At 39.2% G+C, this 25,050-nt stretch overlaps 1 protein-coding gene across 1 annotated transcript in view; it reads left to right on the top strand.

The window, feature by feature from the left end:
- Positions 1-24,809, top strand: part of Dgk (diacyl glycerol kinase 1) — a 199,455-nt gene extending 174,646 nt beyond the window's left edge. The window contains exons 13-23 of the mRNA XM_074108574.1: positions 12,742-12,882; positions 13,852-14,104; positions 16,027-16,113; positions 17,361-17,451; positions 18,004-18,106; positions 18,659-18,748; positions 19,509-19,664; positions 20,251-20,395; positions 21,973-22,041; positions 23,421-23,533; positions 24,415-24,809. Of these exons, the coding sequence (XP_073964675.1) occupies positions 12,742-12,882; positions 13,852-14,104; positions 16,027-16,113; positions 17,361-17,451; positions 18,004-18,106; positions 18,659-18,748; positions 19,509-19,664; positions 20,251-20,395; positions 21,973-22,041; positions 23,421-23,533; positions 24,415-24,507 (1,341 nt within the window). The 3' untranslated portion in view covers positions 24,508-24,809. The remainder of the gene's footprint in view (positions 1-12,741; positions 12,883-13,851; positions 14,105-16,026; positions 16,114-17,360; positions 17,452-18,003; positions 18,107-18,658; positions 18,749-19,508; positions 19,665-20,250; positions 20,396-21,972; positions 22,042-23,420; positions 23,534-24,414) is intronic.
- The last annotated feature ends 241 nt before the right edge of the window (positions 24,810-25,050 follow it).

Raw genomic sequence — 25,050 nt, forward strand, 5'->3', positions numbered from 1 at the left:
AGTTTAGATGACCACAACCTCTGCAATAGAATTTTTTGGAATTATAGTGCATGCGCTCAATAAACAAGGGGGTCAAATATTTTAGCAGAGTTTGCTAGAATGCTACGTTTGGTTGCGGGTAATGAATCTCCCAACTGTACGGCAAATTGTAAGAAATCTGATGACGGTTGCCATTTCAGACCTAAAACACTCGAGCTATAGCATCAAACGCCTTTGATCGGTGGAGCTTAATTGGTTTTCAAATATCGAAGGTGCATTTGTGCGATATTTCCGAAGAGGGAAACAAGCCGAATTAAGAGTTTGAGTAATACCGTGACCAATGTAACGAAAGTTCTTCCTTGGAATCGCCCCACAAAGCAGGTCGTCCATATAAAAGTCGTGTTTTATTATTGATGCAATTTTTTGGTCTGAACATTCCTTTGATAATTGTAATAGACAACGCGTACTTAAAAAAGGGGGCGGAAGCAGTGCCATATGTCACAGTATTTAGTTGCAGAACTTTGATTGGCTGATCTTCTGCAGGTTGCCAGAGAATTAATTGTAAATGCCTTTGACTTGGATCGATTAAGATTTGCCTGTACTTTTTTCAATGTCTGCAGTTAATGCATACTGATACTGACGGAATCTCAACAGGATAGACATTAAATCGTCTTGAATCGAAGGCCCAACATACTGAATGTCATTGAGACTCCGTCCAGAACTTGTTTTTGCGGACGCATTAAACACAACCCGTAATTTAGTTGTTTCACTCTGTTCGCGTAACACGGGGTGGTGAGGTAAATAACACCCAATCGCTGGCTTAGGTATTTCCTTGAGGTGTCCCATAGACTTGTATTCATTGATGAATTCACAATAGGATTGTTTTATTGCCGGTTTTTATTATAATCTTTTTAAATTACTGAATACACACATTTTTGCCATATGAAACGAATCGCCTAGCGTTTCTGTTGGTTCTCGAAACGGCATTTGCACACAAAACCTGCCATCTAGGTCCCGATATGTCGTTTTGCAAAAAATCTCTTCGCATATCTCATCCTCCGTATTAATGAACTTGGGCGTAGGTAACTCTTCGAGCTCCAAAATTTGGATAGTTGATTGCGAATATCTTGGCTAAAGTTACAGTGTACCGTAGAGGACGTGTCGGAGCTCCCCCCTGTAGGACCAGCTACTACCCAGCCCAACTGCGATTCACGCAAAATGGGTCGATTTGGGCCTAATTTTTCTTGTTTGGATCCGATTATATCCCAAAAGATGTCAGCCCCAACAGGAGGTCAATCTCAGATGGATTATTAAACCCAGGGTCTGCTAATTTTATGTAGCTTGGAATATGGAAATTTGTTTGTATTTTCATGTTTGGTAACCTATCGGTGATTGTTGGAACCACAAAGCATTTAACCTTTGTTTGAAACGTTGTGTTATATAGAGAAGTCAAATTTAAATTGCAATGTTTGTTTATTTGGAACGATGCATTGTTTACCAGATACACATTTTATCTCATTAGAATATGCATTACAACCTATCCTCTGCTGTGCAGCTTGGGTGACAAATGATGATTGGCTGCCGCTATCGAGTAAGGCTCTCAAGGTGAATGTGTGACCATTGTTTGTCACTTTGACTAAAGCCGTAGACAAGAGAACCTGGCCTGAGGAAACAGTAGATGTACTGCCATAGATGTATGACCTTGAAACGATGTCGACTGAAACGGAGCTGCGCCGTTCTCCAATGGGTCTGAAGTTGAGGGCAAGTGGTACGAGGTTGTAGGTAATATTTGTGATGTTGTAGGTAAGCTCAACGTTGACGTCGGTAAGCTAGTAGCAGGTAAGTGTTGCTGTGCTTGTGGAACATTTAAGTTATGGGGTCTTGCCTGACTTTCCTCTGCTTGTTGGAAATGTTGTTGTTGTCTGTGCAATAATGTGTTATGTTTTTGTAACAGATTCTGCAGCCACCGAGGCGACAGTGAAAGGATCGGTGACCAGTACGCAAGCAATTACTGCACAGATTCCATTGGGATACATTAGCCATGCGTTCGTCAACAGACATTGTTTTGAATTGTGGGCAATCATACAATCTATGATCTTGTCTGCAAGCCAAGCATGGATACTGTATCTGTGTATCAGGAGAAGACACCATAAATGTTTTTGACTTACTTACATTTGTACGTTTTTCATTTATGTCTGGTAAAGATTTTTTGGAATTTAATGCCTCAAGTATATCTGATTGATTACGTAGAAAGGTAAAAAACTCCAGTTTGGGCGAATTTTTCAAATTGCCTTTGTATTCTTCCCATTTCCTTGCAGTAGAAATATCTAATTTGGAAGAAACCATAAAAATAATTAATGTATCCCAGTACTCCGTTGGCTCTCCAAGTAAGTTAAGGGAACGCAAGTTTTTTGTAATTACATCTATAAGGCTCCGTAAGCCTTTCTCGCTTTCTCGTGATAGAGGTTCTATTGCAAACAAGCATTGAAGATGATGATTAACAAGTAACCGCTTGTTATCAAACCGTTCACAGAGTAAGTTCCAAGCAATGGCATAATTATCCGAAGAAACATTTATAGAATTTATCACTGCACTAGCAGAGCCCTCCAGGCACGATTTTAAGTAATGAAATTTGCTGATTTCATCTATTGAATCATTTTTATGGACCAGAGATTGAAATGTGTCTCGGAACTCAAGCCATTTATTTGGACTGCCATCAAAGGGGTTAAGCCGAATAGTAGGCAATTTGATATTAGTACACTCTAGTGAGCTTTGCTTTGATTTGAAACTTTCTTTTTTAGGCATGTCAGCATCCTTGATTTAAGTAAGCTACGGATAACGTAACTCTATTGGCATTTATGAATATAGTACACATTCTAGTGAGCTTTGCTGCTTTGATTCTCTGATTTTGCTTTTGATTATTATTGCATTCTTCACAAGCTAGTAATAACTGCTGAGTTTGGGCAATAGAGGTAAAACTGATTTTCGGTACTTCTCTTTCATCGATTTGCGAATTCTCCTCGTCTTCATGAAGTGATTCTATTTTTGATTGCAATTCGTCAAATTCGGAAAACATATATTGTAATTTTGCTAACCTCAAAGTCAGTTCATTCACCTCTTGTTTACTTATTTTTCCGACTTCACGCTCTAGCAAAGGCGACAAATAACTATTATATTTTGTTAAACGAGCTCTTATGTTGCTCTATTCTTAATAAAATCTTTTAATTCTGTCATTTGTGAAGCAAACAATAAACCACTAACCTTTAGAGCAGAGAATAATTGTTCCTAATGCAACCAACTAACCAACATAACAAACCTGGTATCAGACGACTTAGTGTAGTTATGTATGTATACATACACTAAAGATTACTTTTTAACTTTCAATTTGCATTTCACAGCAATCCCTCTTGTTGTAGATCGTATATTTGTTATTCATTGATTTTTGTTCTCACCAACTTGCTTCTCCTCGATCTTTTAACCTGTAATATTCGGCAATGAAGTTATTAAAGCATTATTCATTAATTATCTAATTATGCGGATGCACGGTTAGATAAATGTTACGAGATTTGTAGGTATCACGTAGTAGCATAATATTTTGTATAGGTTTGAGTTAGCGTAAGTATTCTTAACCAATCGCTGGTGCGCGATGACAGCGCCAACTAGGTAGCGGTTACAATTGCGGCGGACTTTGAAATATTAAATGACTGGCTGTCATTACGAAGAGTAAGGAAACAAACAAAATTTTCATTTAAATATCGTAATTTACATATATTCTATTCGATCATGTAAATCTATAGTGTCGAACGTTGACCTTTTTTATTTCCCGTCTAAAATACCACAATCAATTAATTTCAGGACACGAACTTTCTCATGACTGCCTTCACGAGAAGTAATAAAATAAACAAATTTAATCGAATAACGCATTTCATATAATTATATTGCAGACAATTATTTATGGCTATAGCAGGTCGTTAGTAATGCAGACTTTTTGTGTATTTTTAGTTAAACCTGGCCAAATTAATTATAAAAACTGGATACCGAGCACACTATACGACCTCGCTTTCGAATCACAAACAACAATTAAAGGAAAACAATTAGTTTTTTGGATCAATTTGTATTTTTTAAAAGAAACTAAATTTGTTACTTTAAAAGCCATAATTTGACTAGTTATTGACATCTCATCTCGTAGTTGTTCCGCAGAGTGACGTCTCCCATGATGCGGAAAGTAGATTCGCTATCGCTGTATGTAGCAGTGAAATGCCTGCTTAATAATGCACCGATGCTCACGTAAAAGTTTAGCTCGACATGTTGGTGTGCGCGTTTCCAGCAGCGCTAGTTTGCCCGAGCACTGGATTCCCGAAACATGTCCTAAACTCGATTTAAGACCATTCTCGATTCATTGACCTACCCTCGCATAAGCACATTTCTGATGGACACAGCTGAGCGGAACGAGGCTAGGTATGTTAAGCGTTTCTATTGGTTCATGACAAAAACACATTTCTTGCATCACATTCTTGCACGGTGCAAGAGTGTTGAGAGGAATGAGTGCTGTCGTCTATGAATTCGCCACTAGAGGCGCTAGTGTAGCGTGAGGTCTCCGAAATGTCAAATCTCATAGTTTTTGGGTGAGCTACGCGGGTTTATTTATAATTAGAATAATTTTGTGAATATTTTGCGATATCTGAAATTAATTATGGCAAATATGCGTTCCGGAGCAATGAATGTCTGTGTTTTGAGACAGTTTTGTCTTTGGGAAACCTTTGTCCTCCCTTTTTTCCGAACAAACCGGGGACTATGGAAGACTGGGTTTTAAGGTGTATTAAATATGATTTAAATCTAAACTTTGTTTTCACGCCCGTAATAACAGACTTTGAAAGCCATACTTAAAAACCTCACGCAACAGTGCGCCATCTAGTGAGACAAAAAACGATAGCCCTCATTGCACCGCACATCTGTGGTGGAAACGGAGCCCTACAATATGGTAGAAATAACAATCAAGCATGACAGCAATATTGCTATTGAAAAAATTCAGGCGTTATATTTTTTCTCATAATTTGTGATTGTAATATGCCAATAACTCGCCTAATCACACCTTTGACATCTCACATCTCACTGAATCTCTTCAAATAATCGAGGAAAAACATATTACTCGTTTATTTTTAATCCTATATTCCTGAAGCTCGTATCACTGTATTACTGTCCATGACACATTCGACTCTATGCCACATGTAAAAAATAATAATTTTGATGGTTGTGTAAAGTTTGATACGAGCGGGAGCTAAACATTTGATGGGAAAATACGCATCAGTGGTTTAAGAATCGCAATTTTTTCCCATTTCGTTTTCGTAATCGGCTTGGAAATAAGCGTGTTCTGAGAAATATCTCTTTTGTAAAGGTAATTTTGTTGTTAAGTACTTTTACATAATATTTTGGTAAAGAAGATTGTGAAGTTGGAGAGAAAACGAATTATTTACCTACTTAAAATAAGACCTTGTCGCAAATTTGTTTTTCAAAGTTTTCAATACAAACTTTCTGTTATGTTTAGGATTCCGTATCCAAAACGATAAAAGGGGCATTCCATGAGAATGTCCCATACGAAATGCTTTTGCCTTGTATGGCAGCTAATTCAATCAAATCCGTAAAGCTCGAGAATATACTGTCAATTTGTTAACAAAGTCATGAAATGCTACCAGACTTAATAACATTTTCTCAGCCTTTTCAGAACTATTAGAAGAACTGCATTTCGTAAGGGACATTCTCGGAGAATGCTCCAAAAATGAAACCTTGTTGTCATCATTCACGATAACACCAATAGGTGCCACTGAAGATGATAGCAGCATCATCACTGGTCTTTCCAGGGAGCGTCCACCCGATGTTCACAGTGACGACACACCCGTCCTACTCCTCGCACGAGCTGTGTCTTGGCCGTAACGAGACCAGCCCCAGCCATAGCCAAATGTCGAGAAACTCCAGCCGGAAAAGCAGCAACTCGCTCCGGGTCAATCAGTCCACGAAGATTGAGGGTAAGGAATTTCCCTCCTCCTTGTACCGTATTCCTCAGTTCGGTTACGTGGGTGCACAATCACCGGGTGTCAGCTGAAAACCAGCGCTACAGCTCTGGTTACAGGGCTACGGCACATGCTGAGCTGAGTCCTTTTGGCATCACACTACAGCACAATGTCTCTAATTTTTCTCTCTTCTTCTATTTATGTTTTTACTGTTTTTTTGTTGTGATGTAGTGTGTTTTTGTTGTCAATAAATGTTGTGAGTTTGAGTTTGAGCTAATGAGGGTCGTGACCACCCTTCTGCATCACTTTCTCTTGCACAAACTTTTTCCATCTATCTCTGTCTCTGGCGGTGTGGAAGGCGTCGTGAACTGTAGAGTCAAGAGCGGTGCGAATCTGGTCAGACCAACGCATTGGGCTGCGATCACGAGGCCTCTTCCCCTCCACTTTACCGGTTACAATTAGCTTCTCGAGGTTGTCACCGTCTTTCCTTGCAATGTGGCCGAAGGTCAAGAACCCTGCGGATACATTCGAATGACAGTCGCGAGGAGACTTTCAGTTAGACTCCATTGTATGTTATTAATATATGGTGTTTCATTAAGGGTCTCCCGACATCTATCGACGGGAAAACGGCTACGCCATAAGCGCAGAAAAGGCATGGTTTGGCTCGGATAGGCTCGGCCGACGCTTGCCGACGCCTCGACGTCTTTTCCGTTCTTATTCCGTATAAAGTTTTTTTCTATCAGCTATTTCCGATTCCGCGTCGATAGATGTGGGAAGACCCTAAGAGTGCTCTTTTTCATCAACAGGGTAGAAAAAAATATTTCACCGGTTTTTTTTTTAGACTACAAGCATCTGATGCGACGGTCTTCGACGCTGGAAGTCCATACAGCTCGGGTGTCGCTGAAGGATATCGTGTGCTATCTCTCTCTGCTAGAAGCTGGGAGGCCCGAAGATAAGCTGGAGTGTGAGTAATCAACATAAATTGTATAGCCCAATGGTCACACAAAGCTTGAGGTCCCGGGTTCGATCTCCGATCGGGGCAATTATTTGTATTAAAAACACGAATGTTTGTTCTCCCACCCATTGTCTAGTACCTACCCATCACACGCTTTGTTTTCTTTGGTGGCGACTAGGTAGGTAGGTAAGAAAGAAAAGTAGAGCCCGAAACTATAAATAGGTTCAGCGGTTTAAACGTGAAAAGGTAACAAACAAACAGACTTACAAACTTTCGCGTTTAATATTAGTGGGATTGTAATGATTTGGTCTTTTCAGATTTTTGACAAACTTGGAGAACTCGGGTACAGGAATTCTCCAAGTTTGTCAAGTTTGTCTCGTTAAAACTAGTATGTGATGGTCTCTTGGTCTTTCCAGTCATGTTCCGCCTGTACGACACCGACGGCAACGGAGTCCTGGACACCAATGAGATGGACTGCATCGTCAATCAGATGATGACCGTCGCGGAGTACCTTGGATGGGAGACGTCGGAGCTTAAACCTGTAAGGATATTTATTTGATTGTTAAGCCTGGGTCGAGCTTTAATATATAAAATTTTCGTGTCACAATGTTTGTGGCCAAACTCCTCCGAAACGGCTTGACCAATTTTTATGTTTTTTTTGCGTATATTCGGTAGGTCTGAGAATAGTACGTAAACTATTTTTCATACATCTACGCGAACGGAGTCGCGGGCAACAGCTAGTGTATAAATTTACAAGAATTTCTCGTTTAAAGATGTAAGATTACTACTTAGATAACGTTCGGAACTGGAAACGTGAGATTGGATTTATTTTTCTTTGTCATAAAATATGAATCTTCAGGAAAACGAAAAAAACCGTCGAGTCCCGCGAGACTTTAACTTTCTGGTTGTACTGTATTGTGGTTTCATTGCAATTGTGTAAAAATAAACATTTAAGTAGAAAAGTCTATTTAAAAAGAAATAATTTCGATGTTTTCTTTAAATCCATATTTTTTTAAATTAATTACTGAAACTTTTTTGGTTAATGACATCAGCGGTCTAATATAATCTAGTTCTACCACACCAACGCTCATTACATATATATTTTATCTGTATGCGTATGTTGAGCACCAGCATTATTTCATTTTTAATACGAGGTGAAGTTACGAACTGTCAAAAATGACACTCAATGATGACACTTAACTGCCATTGCCATAGTGTCATATGTCAATTTAACGAGTCCGAATCGAATCCCGCTTGGAAATAGTGAAGAATTGTAATCTTCACAGAATATAGTACAACTTGGACTGTTTCATGGATCTTTTTAAAACATAGTTTTCTAATTTATTGAATCAGGCGTTACTTTGCGGTTTTGTTACTTTTGCATAAGCTTAGCTATCGTAAGGTCGCGGGTGAACAAGGAAATTATTTCAGTACATAGTTTTCTTCTTCATATTTTTCAATTTTTTGTTTTCAGATCTTGCAAGACATGATGGTGGAAATAGACTACGACGCCGATGGAACTGTGTCTTTGGACGAATGGAAAAGAGGAGGGTAAGCCGTTTAGTTTTGAGTATATGCTAGCCTGGTTTGCATTAAAATTTGCGTTTTTGCTGAGTTTATTTTTTGTTGGCTGTAGATATTTAGTTATAAGCTGACATATTATGTAAATAAATTGGACGTGTATTTTCTTTTCTAAATCGAACAAACAGTGACGCAGATAAAGTGCGTCTAAATACGGGAGCTACGAAGAGCAAAATTCGAACTTCGTATCTTACCGTTCCGCTGAGGCTAATATTATTTAATACGAGAGCGAGAGGGACGGTACGGTTCGAACTTCGATTTTCGAATTTCCTCAGGGACCCAAGAAGTCACTTCGAAGTAAAAAATGTACCTAGGCGTGACGTTACCTGTAACCTCTTTGTCTGCTAACGAGATTCCTTGACAAAAGAAAAATACCTGTGTTATATTTTTTGATAATCAGACAGACTAATTGATTTTGTTTTAGGAATCTAGGCTACTGTGATTGTGCGTCTACTTATTTGATAATGAACTCATGACTTTTATGTCCTTTTTCAGGATGACAACAATCCCCCTACTAGTCCTCCTCGGTCTGGACACAAACGTGAAGGAAGATGGAGAGCACGCGTGGAGACTGAAGCACTTCAGCCGGCCGGCGTACTGCAACCTCTGCCTTAACATGCTCGTCGGGCTCGGGAAGAAAGGGCTCTGCTGCATATGTATGTATCTTCTTCATCTTCTGCTCTATCATCTTTTTCTTCCACTTCAACTACTTCTACTTCATCACCTTTTTGTTTTACCTTTTCTTCTATTAAATCTTCTACTACTTCATCATCTTCTACTTTTTCTTCATTTACTTCTACTTCATCTTCGTCTACTTCATCATCTTTTTTTACTTCTTCTTTTTCTTTTCTGTTACCTTATTTTCGAGAGCTCGAATTTATTTCACTGACTACAGTCCTCCGCAGTTTGGGTCAACTCCTCCATACCAAAAACAGCTATCCTTTGCTAGAACATTGTCGAGCTTGGAACACTCACCTAATCAAGAATACTTCACAATTCACACTGAATTTGAATTTTGAATGTGAACAAGTAAAACCCCAAACTTTTAATTGCAGTGACCACGCATTTACTAATAGTTATTTGTGTCACAAGGGAGCAAAATGGTGTATTTACGGCGAGGGCGTAAATTGAATCCAGAATGTAGCAAAGGATTCTACAATAGAATCCTGAGCGTAGCGAGGGATTCTAAAGTAGAATCCTAAGCGTAATGAGGGATTCAAGTGTTAGCGCCCAAGATAAAAATAATTTTGCTCCCGAGTGGCTCATACAACTTTTCACACCGAGCATTAATAAGCTTGAAAAAAATAATTCTTAATATTATTAAAGAACAACCAGCATAGAAAATGGCGTGGCTTTACAATTATCTACTTCAAAAAATAGCATTTGCAATAAAACACTTAGAAAAGCCTTGAACAGAAAAGTTGCACTTTGCTCCCTCTCCTCAGGGAGGAAAAGTTACTTTTCTGAAGGAGAGGTGTGAAAATATACTAAGTTTTGTTTTCAACCCTCTTTCCACCCTCGTCTTAGTGTGACAAAAGGACGGAAGTGATGTTAACGATTATGATTCCAAATGTGTTTAACAATAAAGCCCATGAAGCCGTATTGTCAAATGCGCTGACTTTCACTATTGCTTCCACCATCTCTTTATATCCTCGTCTTATTCCATGTGACAGAAAGAAGTGGTGAAATCCATTGTGTTTCCAAGAGTGTTAGGCAATCAATTCTTTCTGTCACATAGTATAGGATAAGGGTAGAAAGATACTATTTATTTATTAGGACCCTCAAGAACAAGTACACTTTTTCATATGTTTACAAGATACATGTACAATCTAACACTAAGTGCCTCATCAGTTACAGAAGCACCTGTGTCACTGCACTATTTTGAAACATTTGATAACAACAAGTTTTGCCATTCATTAGCTCTAAGTTACATTAGAAAAGAAAAGAAAACTAAATTTTCTCCAAAATATAAACTGAATTAAAAAGTTATTAAAATTATAGTGCTATTTATTAAACACTTTTTTATAGATGACAAACTGGATGAGTAAAGGTCGACATAATGTTGGTGTTTCTGGTAAACTGCGAACATACGCGAAAGAGTACAGCTTTAAATTAGTATGATGCTTACTCAAACCAAATAATTGAATACTGTTAATATTGCATGATCTAAGGGTTTTAGGAGGTACACGGAATTTAACTTTCTGTAATAAATCAGAACAGTCTAAAGTGCTGGTCACAATTTATTTCAAAAACACCAAATCAATAAATACGAACGCCAGCACTCAGGCGTTAGACAACACGGCTGGTCTAGTAATCCTCTATTTGATATTGACCTCTCCTTTTTGTGGCAGTTTGCAAGTACACCGTCCACGAGCGTTGCGTGCAGCGGGCTCCGGCCTCCTGCATCGCCACGTATTCCAAGTCCAGGAGAGCTTCAGCAGCGCTGGCGCACCACTGGGTCGAAGGTAAGACGGTCAAAGAAGGTCGAAGGGTAGAAGGTAAGAATAGCGCACCATTGGGTCAAAGATAAGACGGTCGAAGAAGGGAAAAGGGTAGAAGGTAAGGATAGCGAACCCCTGTACTGTAACTTACTATTTTTTTTTACAGGGAACTGCCACGGAAAATGCGCCAGGTGTCGGAAGAAGATTAAAGGCTACAATGGCATCACTGGCCTGCACTGTCGTTGGTGCCATATAACGGTACGTACTGTAAGGACTGCAGGTCCTCAATTCCTGAAAGAACCCTTTTTAGGGTCCCTATTACACCGTATCATACTATGACCGTAATATAGTATTTGTACTGAAAAGTACGAGACTTTGTCGGTCCCTAGCTGATTGCTCTCATCTAGATCCCTTAAAGGGATAAGTCCGCCTTTGTACAATCATCTCAAAGATTTCCAATTGTATTTTTGTTTCTATTATTTTTTACAATATTAAGTTCACATACATACATATGTGGGTACTATGCCCACTGGTACGTTTCCTAACCTACCGTCGCCGTCGCGTGTACCGTAAACTGCTTCAACTTTGCCTTCTGGCCCCAACATTGCCTGATTCGATTTAGAGTCGATAACTTAGCACTCTTATAGGTTTTAAACTTTTATCTACACAGGAATTATTATTACGCGGGATAAAAGTTTAAAAACCTAGAAGGGTGCTAGTTATCGACTCTAAATTGAATCAGGCAATATTGGGGCCAGAGGGCAAAGTTGAAGCAGTTCACGGTAATATATGCATTTGACATTCTGTTCCGGACACGTTCCTTTTTATATATATTTATTTTCTTTTATTTATTTGGTTAATATTTTATAAATTGACGGGTATGAAATGTCACGGTGTACTGGGTACATTTCAAAAATAACACTTTTACAAGCAATGGCCTTCATGTGGTTATGAAAACGCCTTGACGTAGACGGTCCAAGTTGTAGTTTAGACTCTGGCTAACGAACGCTGTCCCAGACAAACCGCGGCAAATTAAAAAAAAAAGGCTGACAACACTTGCTGTACACTGATTAAACGATGTTGATACTTATTAATTTTCCAGATGTTAAATTATACTCGAGACTTCAAGCTGCATCAACATTCATTATAGTAATGTGTGAAAGTTGAAGATGCACTTTGGTAAATTATGACCTTTGTCAGTGCCCATTTACGTACAGTGCAGACGCATCAATTATTGGACCATTTTGACCAGATTGGCATTGGATATATCTTCTAACATTTTAATTCTAACATAATCTTACAACATTTTCCATTTTGAGGATGGTAGGAGGTTGAATTAAACAAAACCCGGGTTAGAATGACAATATGTCAATTTTGACAGCCTCAAAAATTATACCAGATTAAAGTTTCGTAAAAGATGCGTGGACAGCTTTCGCTGGCCAGTCTACCCGTGAAGTTTAGATTTTTTTTTTTATTCGACTGGATGGAAAACGAGCAAGTGGGTCTCCTGATGGTAAGAGATCACCACCGCCCATAAACATCTGCAACACCAGGGGTATGCAGACGCGTTGCCAACCTAGAGGTCTAAGATGGGATGCCTCACGTGCCAGTAATTTCAGCGGCTGTCTTATTTACAACGTTTATTTACAACTTACACGTGGATTATACTATGAAATTCGATTTGGAATCACAATCTGATACACTGAGCGGCAAGGACCAAATTTTTTGCCGCTGAGTATATTTCAATTTGTAGGTATGTGAGTGAACCCTTTTTCAGCTACACAACAGGTGCGTCGGCAGTGCGGGCGGCGCCTGCTCGCTGGGCCGACACTCGCGCCACATCCTGCCGCCGACCGCCATCCGCCCGCTCGTGCTTGACCGGCAGCGGTCGCTGCCACACCGACCGCACAACGAACAGGTAGTCTACGTGCCGTCTCTTTCTCAAGCGATACCCTGAAGAGGGAGGGAGCATAAAACCGTGTAGCTAACCGCATATTGCGTTTTTGCACTTAAACTTTGGTCTCCTAGGATCACCTAGCGGCCGTGGTTGATACCGCTCCGCCTCCTCCTCCTAGAGAGCGGTAATTGACACCGCTCTCTAGGAAACAGCGCCATTTTGTTTACATAGACAGTTCTAGTGACGTCATTCACCGCTTATTACGGTCGCCAAGTATAATGACGGTACCTAGGAAACCAAAGCTTTACCTAGCCTCTTTACAGGGAACCAAATGCGTGTGACTTATGGCACCGCAGTGCAATGCAATGTTAGCGATCAAGTTGTCCAGTCGGTTGGTTGAGGGTTACCTAAACAAAGGTGCCATCCCACATCATACGTAATCGACACACATTTCAAAGTCAAAGTCAAAATATCTTTATTCAATTTAGGCTATAACAATAACAAGCGCTTATGAATGTCAAAAATCGACCACCGTCACAGAATAACTAATGGTACTACCGTACAGAGGGGACTCTCTCGAACAAAAGTCAAGTTTAGGTATAAATCGTTGCACTCTTACGACTTGCACGCGAAATTGAAACGTATCATGTTGCACGAGATTTCATATTCCGTTGGGCACCGTTGACTCGAAACCGGTTTGGCGCCAAGAGCACAGGGTTCCCACTCTCCACAAAAACGACCATTGTCGTACGATTAAATATATAATAAGTCTTTATTCGTAGCGAGTGCCCTATTTCACGAAGCTACAGGATACAATTTACAATCGAAGTCTTGTTTAACAGTATGCAATTATGCATTGAAAAGAGAGTACCGCTTGTAAGTTGTAACTTGTATAGCTTCGTGAAATAGGCCACGTATCGTTCACTAGACTGAGTTCAGAAAACAAATAAACTCATTAAGTTTAAATTTATTCTTAAATCTTCTTTCCAGCAACCCCTGCCCACTTCGATATCCTTGCCAATCTCTATCTCCACTCCTCCCGAAGAAAAGAAAGATGAGAAAAAGGAGCACCGCGCTCCCCCCATCTCTTTCCAAATCACCCCGCCGGATGGCAGCTGTCCCTTGCTCGTGTTCATCAACCCCAAGTCTGGGGGGAGGCAGGGGTCCAGGGTATTGAGAAAGCTGCAGTACATCTTGAATCCGAGGCAGGTTCATGATATTGCCAAGGGAGGGCCAATGCAAGGTGAGTTGTTGATCGTTGTCGTTAAATATCGTCACTACTTTGAAAAACCTCGTATCTCAAATCAATATGTCAACAAAATTGATCCTTGAAAAAATGGTCATAAAGTTCACTCAGAATTTTTTTATTCTTTGAGATACGAGCTTTTTTAAAAGTAGTGACGATATAAGTGTAATGAGGGCTATCGTTTTTTGTCTTACTAGATGGCGCCACTGTTGCGTGAGGTTTTTAAGTGTGGCTTTCAAAGTCTGTTATTACGGGCGTGAAAACAAAGTTTACATTGAAATCATATTTAATACATCAATACCATAAAAATATCGAGCAACCACAGTATTGCGTAATTCCGTAGTTCCGTTTTGGTTCGGAAAAAAGGGAGGACAAAAGTTTTCGAAAGACAAAACTGTCTCAAAACACAGCCATCATTGCCCCGTGACGCAAAACTTGCATAATTAACCTCGGTATACTGCGCCTCTGCACAATTCAAATAGCCCTAATTATAAATAAACCATCGCAGCGCTCCACCAAAAATATGAGATCATTGACATTTCATTTACCTCGCGCTACGCTCAGCGCCACCAGCAGCGAGGATTTATGAACGTTCGATACTGCCCTCGCAACACATTCGTTATTTATAGCAGGCGGATCACAGCGATAGCAATTTTCCATTTAATTGCGTTGCAAATCGATCATTTGCGTAGAAAAATTTAATTTCATTTAATCAATAGAAAAAATGTCTACTTATCCTCAGCCAAGCCCAGTCATTCAGCTGTGTGTTGCCGTGCGCTGCTGCGTGCCGTGCGTCTGCTGGTTACTCCACCACAATTGCTGGACATTGGATGAAATTTGTACGTGTCTGAATAAACATAGGCTACTTTTATGTATTCCAGGATAGAGGATAAAATGAAATAACAACCGCTGTTCAGTTATGAAATTTGATATGCAACTTCTAGAACTGAATAACACATAGCTTACTTTTATTCGAGTTCCCACGGGATAGGGATAAAATCTCGAAATAACAACCGCTGGGTCAGAGTCATGAAATTTTGCACAGTTTTCTTAGCACAACTTAATGAAGATCACGATATAAATATTGAGATTTCCAGGAGTTTTGCAAAATCCCGGAATTTCAAATGTAACTACCAGATGGAATAGTTTACGTTGCGAAGCGGTAAACTCTAGTTTTTTTTTATTCGACTGAATGGAAAACTAGCAAGTGGGTCACCTGATGGTAAAAGATCACGACCGCCCATAAACATCTGCAACACCAGGGGTATTGCTGATGCGTTGCCAACCTAGAGGCCGAAGATGGGATACCTCTCGTGCCAGTAATTTCACCGGCTCTTACTCTCCCGCCGAAACACAACAGTGCAACAGTGTTCTTTATATACTTATGAAGTTTAGAATAAGAGACATCAGCGGAGTAATCGAGAAAAATCCATTATAGGCTGGAAAGGAAGGGTCCAGACCAGACAGTGCCCGACTCCCACCAGCTAAAAAACACGTCTCCGCGTCCCCCATCCGTGGAGAGCTTGCCCCCCTTAAATCGGACTGTTGCCGCTAGATGGCGCTGTATCCCTGAAAAATAAACTTAAACTACTTATATAACCTTATATAACATGAAAACAAGCCTAAACTTAACTCTAAACATTTACGATTAAAAACTAATTTATAATTACTTACCTGTAGCGCCATCTGTTAGTATTTAAGGAACAACTATTGTATAGAAATAAATCTTTCTATGTGCAAGCGACCGCATGCGTGTGTGTGCGCGTTTTCTTAAGCACTTCAGTCCGTCTCAAACACCCTACGCTAACAGATCTGCATATCGTTGTTTGCTCATAATTTCGGAAGTATCACAAAAAACACCGCCTTTCTCATTTTCCCGCTTATCCGTTACACGGACCCTGATCGTTTCCTGTTTTCAGGACTGCAAATGTTCAAAGATGCAAAGAACTACAGGGTGATATGCTGCGGCGGCGACGGCACCGTCGGCTGGGTTCTGGAAACCATGGGTATGTCAGATTTGCATTCTTGTTTTCTCACACTCACTGTTATATTATTTATGAATACATGGCATAATACGAAGGTTCATAACCTAGCCAACTTGGCAAAGTTAATAGCCCCCGAATTGGCATTTGAGAGCTCAATAACAGAAATAAACGGCTGAACCAATTTTGATGAAACATATTCCGTTTCAGAGCCACGATGCCTCAGACAGACAGACTGACATTGGAGTCTAACTTATAACATCAAATTTAATAAATGATACCAAGTTTCCATAGTCACCAAATTTAATAATGTAACCAACAATAGTTTATGGTTTAAGATATTTATTTCTCAAAATATTTTTACAAAATCGCTTACAGAGAAATACATATTTAAGCTTGATATAAAAATACAAATAAGTACTTTAACTATATTGTACCTACGTTAAAAACAAAGTATATAAAAAGTATTTAAAAAATATATAAAAAGTTGGCTTAACCGATTTTTATGAAACATGTTTAAGAATCATCGCTAGGAAAGCTGCTTTCAAATAAAAAACCGAATTCAAATCGGTTCACCCGTCTAAGAGCTACGGTGCCACAGACAGACACAGACAAACAGTCACACATAGCGGTCATACTTATAACACCCCTCTTTTTGCGTCGGGGGTTAAAAATAAGAATGAATGAAATGAATAAGTGAATGTCAAAATTCCGCTGTCATTACATGGCATGTTCTTGTCCTTGTTCTTGTCATGTTGTGTCTTTGGTGGCACTACCTAACCTAAGTATACAACTTTTGCATCGGCTGTAATCGAGTGTTTTGTAAACTGTTTAGTCGATGCAAAAGTTGTATGTATGCGCCAGCTCTTATCTTGTGTTTTCTTCTGCAGTTTTAAGCCTTTCAGTAAATCATGTAAATTTTTGTTTGTTACATATTAGGTGGCCATTGTAAATTAAATATGGTTACAATTTTGGTGATCATTTGATATTTTGAAAAAAAAAATATTGAAAAAAAATATTGGTATTACTTCTAATATAGGAACAAAATATGAAAGTTTTAGTAATAATTTTACATTAAAAATGGGTTCTACTTCAGATATTTATTTATTACTAGCTTTTACCCGCGACTTAGTCGGCCAAGAATATATCTCTGTCACGCGGGAAAAGGCAACAGGCAAATAAACCGAATGACTTTCTCGTTTGTAATATTAGTAGGAAATTTGTTTGGTGGTAAAAAAAATGTGTTGTTAATTTATTTTGGTGTCTTACAGATAAAGTACAAATGGACACGCAGCCAGCTGTAGGAGTGATCCCCCTAGGGACAGGCAACGACCTCGCCAGGTGCCTGCGGTGGGGGGGAGGGTGAGTCCACCTGATATGCATCAGATGTTTAGTAGTAACACAGCACACCTGGACACAGCACCGCACCAATGTTTCCATCTTAAAAGAACTTGGCATCGGCGAGAGGTTATCAACGGCAGTGCACTCCGTTTTCCGACTAATTAAGTATTATGGAAAAACTGTACACTTCAATCTATGACGAACATGAAAATGTTGGGAAAGGAAGGAATGAAAAAAAGAAGACTGAAAAGTACAGTCAAACGTGATAAAGAACGGAAACTTTATAGGTACCATTGCTGCACTTCAGAATGAGAGGATTTGGGTTGTAGTTCCCACGCGGCCCCTATGCGGATTGGGAACTTCACGTGCACCATTGAACTGCTTCGCAAATGTTTGTTCTTCACGATATTTTCCTACACCAAAAAGCTCACGGTTCAAAAAGTTTTTTTTTACACAAATTTCGAAAACTCCGAAATGCGGCCGCTTGAGACGCCAAAGGGCGAACCACTAAGCTACCACAGCTTTATTGGCAAAAGAAAAACAATTTGGACAGATCGTCTTGTCTCGTTTCAGTTACGAAGGCGAGTCCATCCACAAGATATTAGACAAGATCTCCCGTGCCAGCACCGTGATGATGGATCGGTGGCAGATTCACGTCGATAACACCGGTGAAGAGGTAAGACTTTATTCTTTGTGTTGCAAATTTCTCAGCCTATATGGTTAAAAGACTATACTAACTGTAGGTAGAGGTAAGTAAATATAATAATTTTTGATGGGTAGGAACAACTATTTTTGGTGGAATCGATTCGGTCGATAAGGAAAGTCAAGCTCTATTGAAATAGAGTTCCGTTTTACGCTATGAAAGTTGACGAGATAAAAAAATATCTTTTTAGTTTTAAAACATAATAATATATTTTTTAAGTGATTTTTGTTTATTATTACGAAATCTGTTAAGCTATTTTTTTTTTTGTTCTTTAGGGATTCAAGTATATTTTTTATAAATTATTGGCTGAAACGTTCATGGCGTGGAATGGAAAAACCGCAAGTGTCACCGTACCCATCCTATCCGAAAAGTACTATACCTAGTTATAATTGAATGAGCCAATTGCAAGCAAGACCGCATTGACAAACGGACCTCACGATACCAACGCCATCTAGCGACATTTCTGTCAAGTAGCCCTCATAATATCGCACTCTCCTGGATAAAGGAACGTTTTTTTGTTTCCAGCAACTCGAGCAGACAGTTATGCCTGGATCAGCACCTCATCCAACAATCGCCCCTTACAATATCATCAACAACTACTTCTCTATAGGCGTCGTGAGTATCCTCTAGATCATCAGAGACTTCATCAACTCTTTTGTTATCATCTTTGAACCGTTTAACATCTAATCGGCAAACACGTCGATTAGGGCAATCAACGTCACTTATTAAAAGACAAACTCAAAGCCTACGCTAGCTGGCGGGTGCACTTTGCGGGCGCCAGTGCAGATTAAATCTGTTGCACCCGTTCGTACCATTTTCACAGAAATATAGAAAAGCATGAGACAAAATAATAAATAAACTAAAAACCTGCTTTAAAAAGCTTAAAAGAACAGTCGGGACCCATTCAAAATTTGTTGGTCGAAAATATAAATTATTTTTATTATAAAATTGGGAGCGTCTCAAAAATTATCAGTAATGGGTCCCGAACGTTGAATTTTAAGTTACTTGGGCCAATCAACTTTTTTACCCACACTAATGCGTCCGCGACATTTTTTAAACAATTGCATATTTTTGTAAGTAAACATGTTTTTTCTGTAATTTAATAGATGATGTACATGAATACATGCCATCCTTCGTATGTTCAATCTATTAAACCGTGAAATATCTTGTTGGAGGTACGATTTTTTGGTAACGTCAGAGACAATTTTGATAACGCAGGAGACGCCCAAAGTGTCGGTAAAATAGTTGATTGGCCCTTAACAGAATTTTAGAGCACTCGTTTTCTTCTTTTTTTTGTTTTCTAATAAATCCCAGGGCTTAAACCGAGTTTGTTTTCTGATTTAATGCTAAGCTCTCAGGAGACGTTTTTCTCTAGGACGCAGCAATCTGCGTGAAGTTCCACACGGAGCGCGAAAGGAATCCTGGCAAGTTCAGCTCTCGCATGAAGAACAAGCTTTGGTATTTCGAGTTCGCCACGTCCGAGCAATTCGCTGCCAGCTGCAAGAATCTGCACGAGAATATCGACATTGTGGTCAGTTATGGAGTACGGTTGTAGCTTTATCTCTATCATGTTCAAGCGCCACCTAGCAGGCGCTTCGAACATTATATCAATCTATGTCTAGCCTAAGCAACGACACACAGATGGCGTTGTAATCAATTATTATAGTACCAAGAAGAATAGGGCGCTGCTGTGGTGTCTGGCAGGGGATTGCAATCTTAGTGTCTGGCAATGAAGGAAGTGTTTTTTTTATATCATTCCGAATAAAATATGTTAAGTTGAGTTTTGTAGGTTACCTACTATAAAAAATTGAGGTACAATTTAATACAACTTATTTACCTGTAACTTGCCAAAGTCACCATTCATCATCATCATCATCCCAGCCTATATACGTCCCACTGCTACAGGCCTCCTCTAGCTTATAGTTCCCACGCCACCAATCATTACCCTTACCTGTTTTATTAACAAATATAAAAAAACTGTTTTTATAAAATAATGAAGGCATGGCCGTCGCGGGCTCTTGTTTGGTGGATCCTGCAGCCATCTTTATTAGTGTAAGGAACCACCAAATATGTATTTTACAATACGCTTTCAATTTAGCTTGTTTCCGCTGTTCCAGTGTGATGGCTCATCTCTGGAACTGGGCAAGGGTCCGGCTCTCCAGGGGGTGGCGTTGCTCAACATACCGTACGCCCACGGTGGGTCCAACCTTTGGGGCGCCAGCGGGGCCCATCGGAGGGGACGCTTCCCTAACGCGCAACAAGGTACAAAACATAAAAATTATACTTCTACATTATACTCAATCGATGACCACGTATAAGCAAGCTGTACATCTGATGGGAACGAACTCCTACTCGCTCATGAGTACGAACTACTCAAGGAGAGTCATTGGTCCGTTGCCGGCCTTTTAAGAAAGTATAAGACCTTTTCTTGAAAGCCCCGATTGTTTGTTTTGCCAGATAGTGGTCCTGGTGACTACTCTGACAAGAGTGTCGCGACTTAGAAGAAGAATACATTATAAAGAAAGAAAGAAAGAAAATAGGTACGTTTATTCGAAACAGTGACTTGAAATAATACATTTGGACAGGCAAAGAAAACAGTGTATTACTTTTCACAAAACGGAGCCAGCTCAGCATAATGCCGGCTCAAGCAAGAGCTGGTCTTCCGGTGGGACCGTGTGGCCGTATTGCCTAACGTTTCTGGTGGTCGCGATCGCAATGAGGGCTATCGTTTTTTGTCTCACTAGATGGCGCACTGTTGCGTGAGGTTTTTAAGTATGGCTTTCAAAGTCTGTTATTACGGGCGTGAATTTTTTAAAATCATATTTAATAAACCTTAAAACCGTACCATAAAAATATCGAGCATGCCACAGTGTTGCATAGTCCCCGTTTTGTTCGGAAAAAAGGGAGGACAAAGGTTTCCGAAAGACAAAACTGTCTCAAAACACAGACATTCATTGCCCCGGAACGCATATTTGCCATAATTAATTTCAGATATTGCAGAATATTCACAAAATTATTCTAATTATAAATAAACCCGCGTAGCTCACTCAAAAACTATGAGATTTGACATTTCGGAGACCTCACGCTACACTAGCGCCTCTAGTGGCGAATTCATACGCGATAGCCCTCATTAAATGACAGATAGCGTTCTACCACTGACGAGGCGAAACGTGGCGGGGCGATACGATAATTGAAATTTGTATGGCATAATTTTGGGCACTTTGGTGGAAACAGAATGGAATTGGGGGGATTAGCGATACGAGTTTTTTTTTTTTTGTAATAATGAACTGTATAGCTAGGCACAATTTTTTTTTACTCCGCTACGGGAAGACTATTCTCGCGTGTCATTGCGTCAGCAAGCGCCGTATTTTCGATGGTAATTTTTAGTGGAATTTGGTGGTAATGGGTTTTGCCGCGCCTCGCTGGTGGAAAAGCACTTTAATTGCAGAAACTGTTTTTTTTATAATCTCCTTTTCCGACTCTCAATTCACTAGAATTGTAAGGATGAGGACAATTACAATTTCATTCACACACTACAATAAAAAAGATAAATTGAAAATACAAACTGAAATATAGATGCGAAAAATAAGACCAGCACTGGGAATCGAACCCGGATCGTCGGAATGCCGAGGAGTGCTGGTCTTATTTTTCTGGTTTTTCTGTGCATCTATATTTCAGTTTGTATTTTCAATTTAGATTTTACGGGATGACCGTAAAAGAAAAATTTGGAATTGAAATAAAAAATACAAAAAGATTCCAAAAAAACAATCTTAATAAAAAAGATACTTCATTATATATCAGCTTCGATTTGAATAACCCATATTTTATGTTTCCCGTAGATATTGGTGACAAGCTAATAGAAGTCATCGGCTTGGAGAACTGTTTGCATATGGGGCAAGTGAGAACAGGTATAGTCGCTTGTATTATGAAAATAAATGCATTAATATAAAGGCGCGGCCACATGCAAGTCGCTCGAAACTCGTTTGCAGCGTCAAATCTGGTCACGTGACGTGAGTAGCGGCGACGGCGTCATTTTCCTGGGTATTTTTTTTATTAAATATTAATATTAAATATTCGTGGCAAATAAGTAGATCACTCTATTCTTCTTCTTCTCTTTTAAAATATGGCTTTTCTGTCCTAATTAATGGGACAATTTCGCCAGTGTCCAAGTAAACTCTCTTTGAGAGGGACGTTGCACGGTGATTGTAGTTTTTGCAACTTGATAGTAAAATTCCGGAAACCACGCGGAGACAACTTGCGCATTAAAAAATGCCAGACACGACAGCAATATAGAATTTTGGGATCACTATTCACTGTTAAGGTTAATCGCCGCATAAAACACTATCAAAATTATACTTCAACTAGCCAAAGAAACTGAATTAGCAAAATTAGATATTGTCTACATCCGCCATCTTCGAATGCTACAAATCGAATTCCAGATCACTCTATTTACTCCCGTCAATTAGATTATGAGAAAATATTGGACACATTTTCATCTGTCAATCAAAAACATGACAAAGGAGAAGCGCTTCAAAATGCGCGGGAGTGGAGACCCGTGACGTTACGGAGTGTCGCACGGCGTGACCTCACCCAGAACTTAAATTGGCTATAACTGTATCATTTTTTGTTTAATTCACAAAGTAAAAACCGGCAAGTGCGAGTCGGACTCGCGCACGAAGGGTTCCGTACCATAATCTGTACAACATTAGGCATTAGCAAAAAAACGGAAAAATCAAGTTTTATTTTAATTTAACTTTTTATTTTGAAAGTGATTATACAACTAAAGATTCTGTGAATATTTCAAGCGTCTACATGTTGCCGTTATTAATATCACGCAAAAAAACCGCAAAACAAGCACGTTTGTTGCATGGGAGCACCCCTTAAATATGTATTTATTTTATTCTGATTTTAGTATTTGTTGTTATAGTGGCCACAGTAATACAAAATCTGTGAAAATTTCAAGTGTCTATTACGACTCAAGAGATAGAGCCCTGTGATAGACGGACAGACAGACAGACAAACAGCGGATTGGCACCCTTTGGGTACGGAACCCTAAAAATTACGTGTCCAATAACTTCTGATGATCTAACTGACGCACCGGTAGGATCAAAAGCTAATTTTTCCGAGTATTGTTTTGGTGGATTATTTTAGTGGCATCACTAACTTTGTATGAGACGTGGGAGCAACAGTTAAGACAAGATGCACCTGGTGAGAGCTCTATAGTGGCCTACACAAGGGTGCTTAATTTTGGTGGGCAGCCAGCGTGTTAAGAGTGGTTTTATTTCAGGGCTCCGAGCTTCAGGCCGAAGGCTGGCGCAGTGCAGTTCCATCGAGATGACCACCAAACGGACCTTCCCCATGCAGATAGACGGAGAGCCCTGGATGCAGCCGCCCTGCAAGGTATTCACTATTTATTTTAGTAGAGGCCACAGCACTGTGAGACTGACTGTGTGATGAAAATACTTGTTTCACTTCTCATGCTCGTAAAGTCCGTGTTTATAAACACACAATGCTGGATCTAGGCCACATAAAATGACTTTTTATGCTCTAGTGCATAAAGTAAAATCTTCGCCTAATAAAGGTGTCAACAGCCACAAACAAAAAAGTTTCTATATATTTTTTTAATAATTTTTATTTTACGTTAAACTAAAAATCAATCAAATCAATCAAAATAAATCAATAAAACAGAAAAAATATAATTATATAACAATGCATGAAAAATTAAAGGTACATAGTAAGTGAAAAATTATTTCCACTGTTGCTATTTCATTTCCTCGCAATCTAAGTGAAAAGCAGAGTGTAAAACTTGAGCATTAAACCCATTTTACCCTCGACGTGTCTGTCCACCCTCGCCGTGCCGGTTCAGGTGTTGTTGTACAATCTAATATTTTTTACAAAAAAATTGAACAAAAAAGTAACATGCGATAAAAAAGGTACCTACTTAAAATTTCTTATTTAGAGTATTTACGTATTGTGAACATTTAATCCGTCGCTTAGTTTAATTAAATCATCTAGGCGTACAGACGACGGGAGGTGCCTTTATTTTTTTTCTATGTATAGAAGAGTGGGAGGAACGCTATGATATGATAGACTTAAGAGATCCCTTGTACAGTCAGCAGCAGAAGTGGATGAGCGGTAACGGTACTCAAAATGATCTACACGCGACTCTACTGCAAAGGTAATAAAAGAGTGTTTAGATCATTTTTAACACAACTGCACATCTACTTCTGCTGCTGTACTTGGGTTTAAAAATAAATTAAAATGTATTTTTTTTATTCCAGATAACTATAACTCACAAAAACCAAGTTCCAATGTTGATGGGACCAGCTCCAGAGAAAGGCAGGGGCTTCTTCAAACTCTTCACCCACTGCTAACCGCCTCTGTCACTCATTCCAAGTTAGGTAGGATAGAAAGAGACAAGTGTATTTAAGCGTATGTTTTAGATTAGCACAATGCTGCCAATGTAAGCGAGTTTTAAATGAAACTAATGCCAAGGATTTGATCCCGTAGATCATAAAACTCGTATCGGGTATCGAATTAACATAACGTACCATTATCTCCACTTTGACACTTGGCAATTCTACAATGATTGAAATCAAGATTTGGTCATGGCCACGACAACGTCTGATCCGGCTCTGTATTATTAGACAAGGAAAAAAGCTTGACAGTAAAATACTTACAAAACAAATTAGTAGAAGATCCGAACTTGAAAAGATCTTCACCGGTCTGATATAATAGAATGAAATGTATTTTTATAATAAATTTAGTATTTTAGAAAATATATTAGAAATGATTTTGCTAAAAAATCCTGGACAGGCAATTTTTTTTTAACCCTATATCAACGTGTTCACAATAAAGCAGCGCTTACGTTGATGTACATTTTTTCTAATATCTAATCAAATGAAAGTAACTGGCAT

The sequence above is a fragment of the Choristoneura fumiferana genome, chromosome 27, assembly GCF_025370935.1.
Source record: "Choristoneura fumiferana chromosome 27, NRCan_CFum_1, whole genome shotgun sequence".
Classification (NCBI taxonomy): domain Eukaryota; kingdom Metazoa; phylum Arthropoda; class Insecta; order Lepidoptera; family Tortricidae; genus Choristoneura; species Choristoneura fumiferana.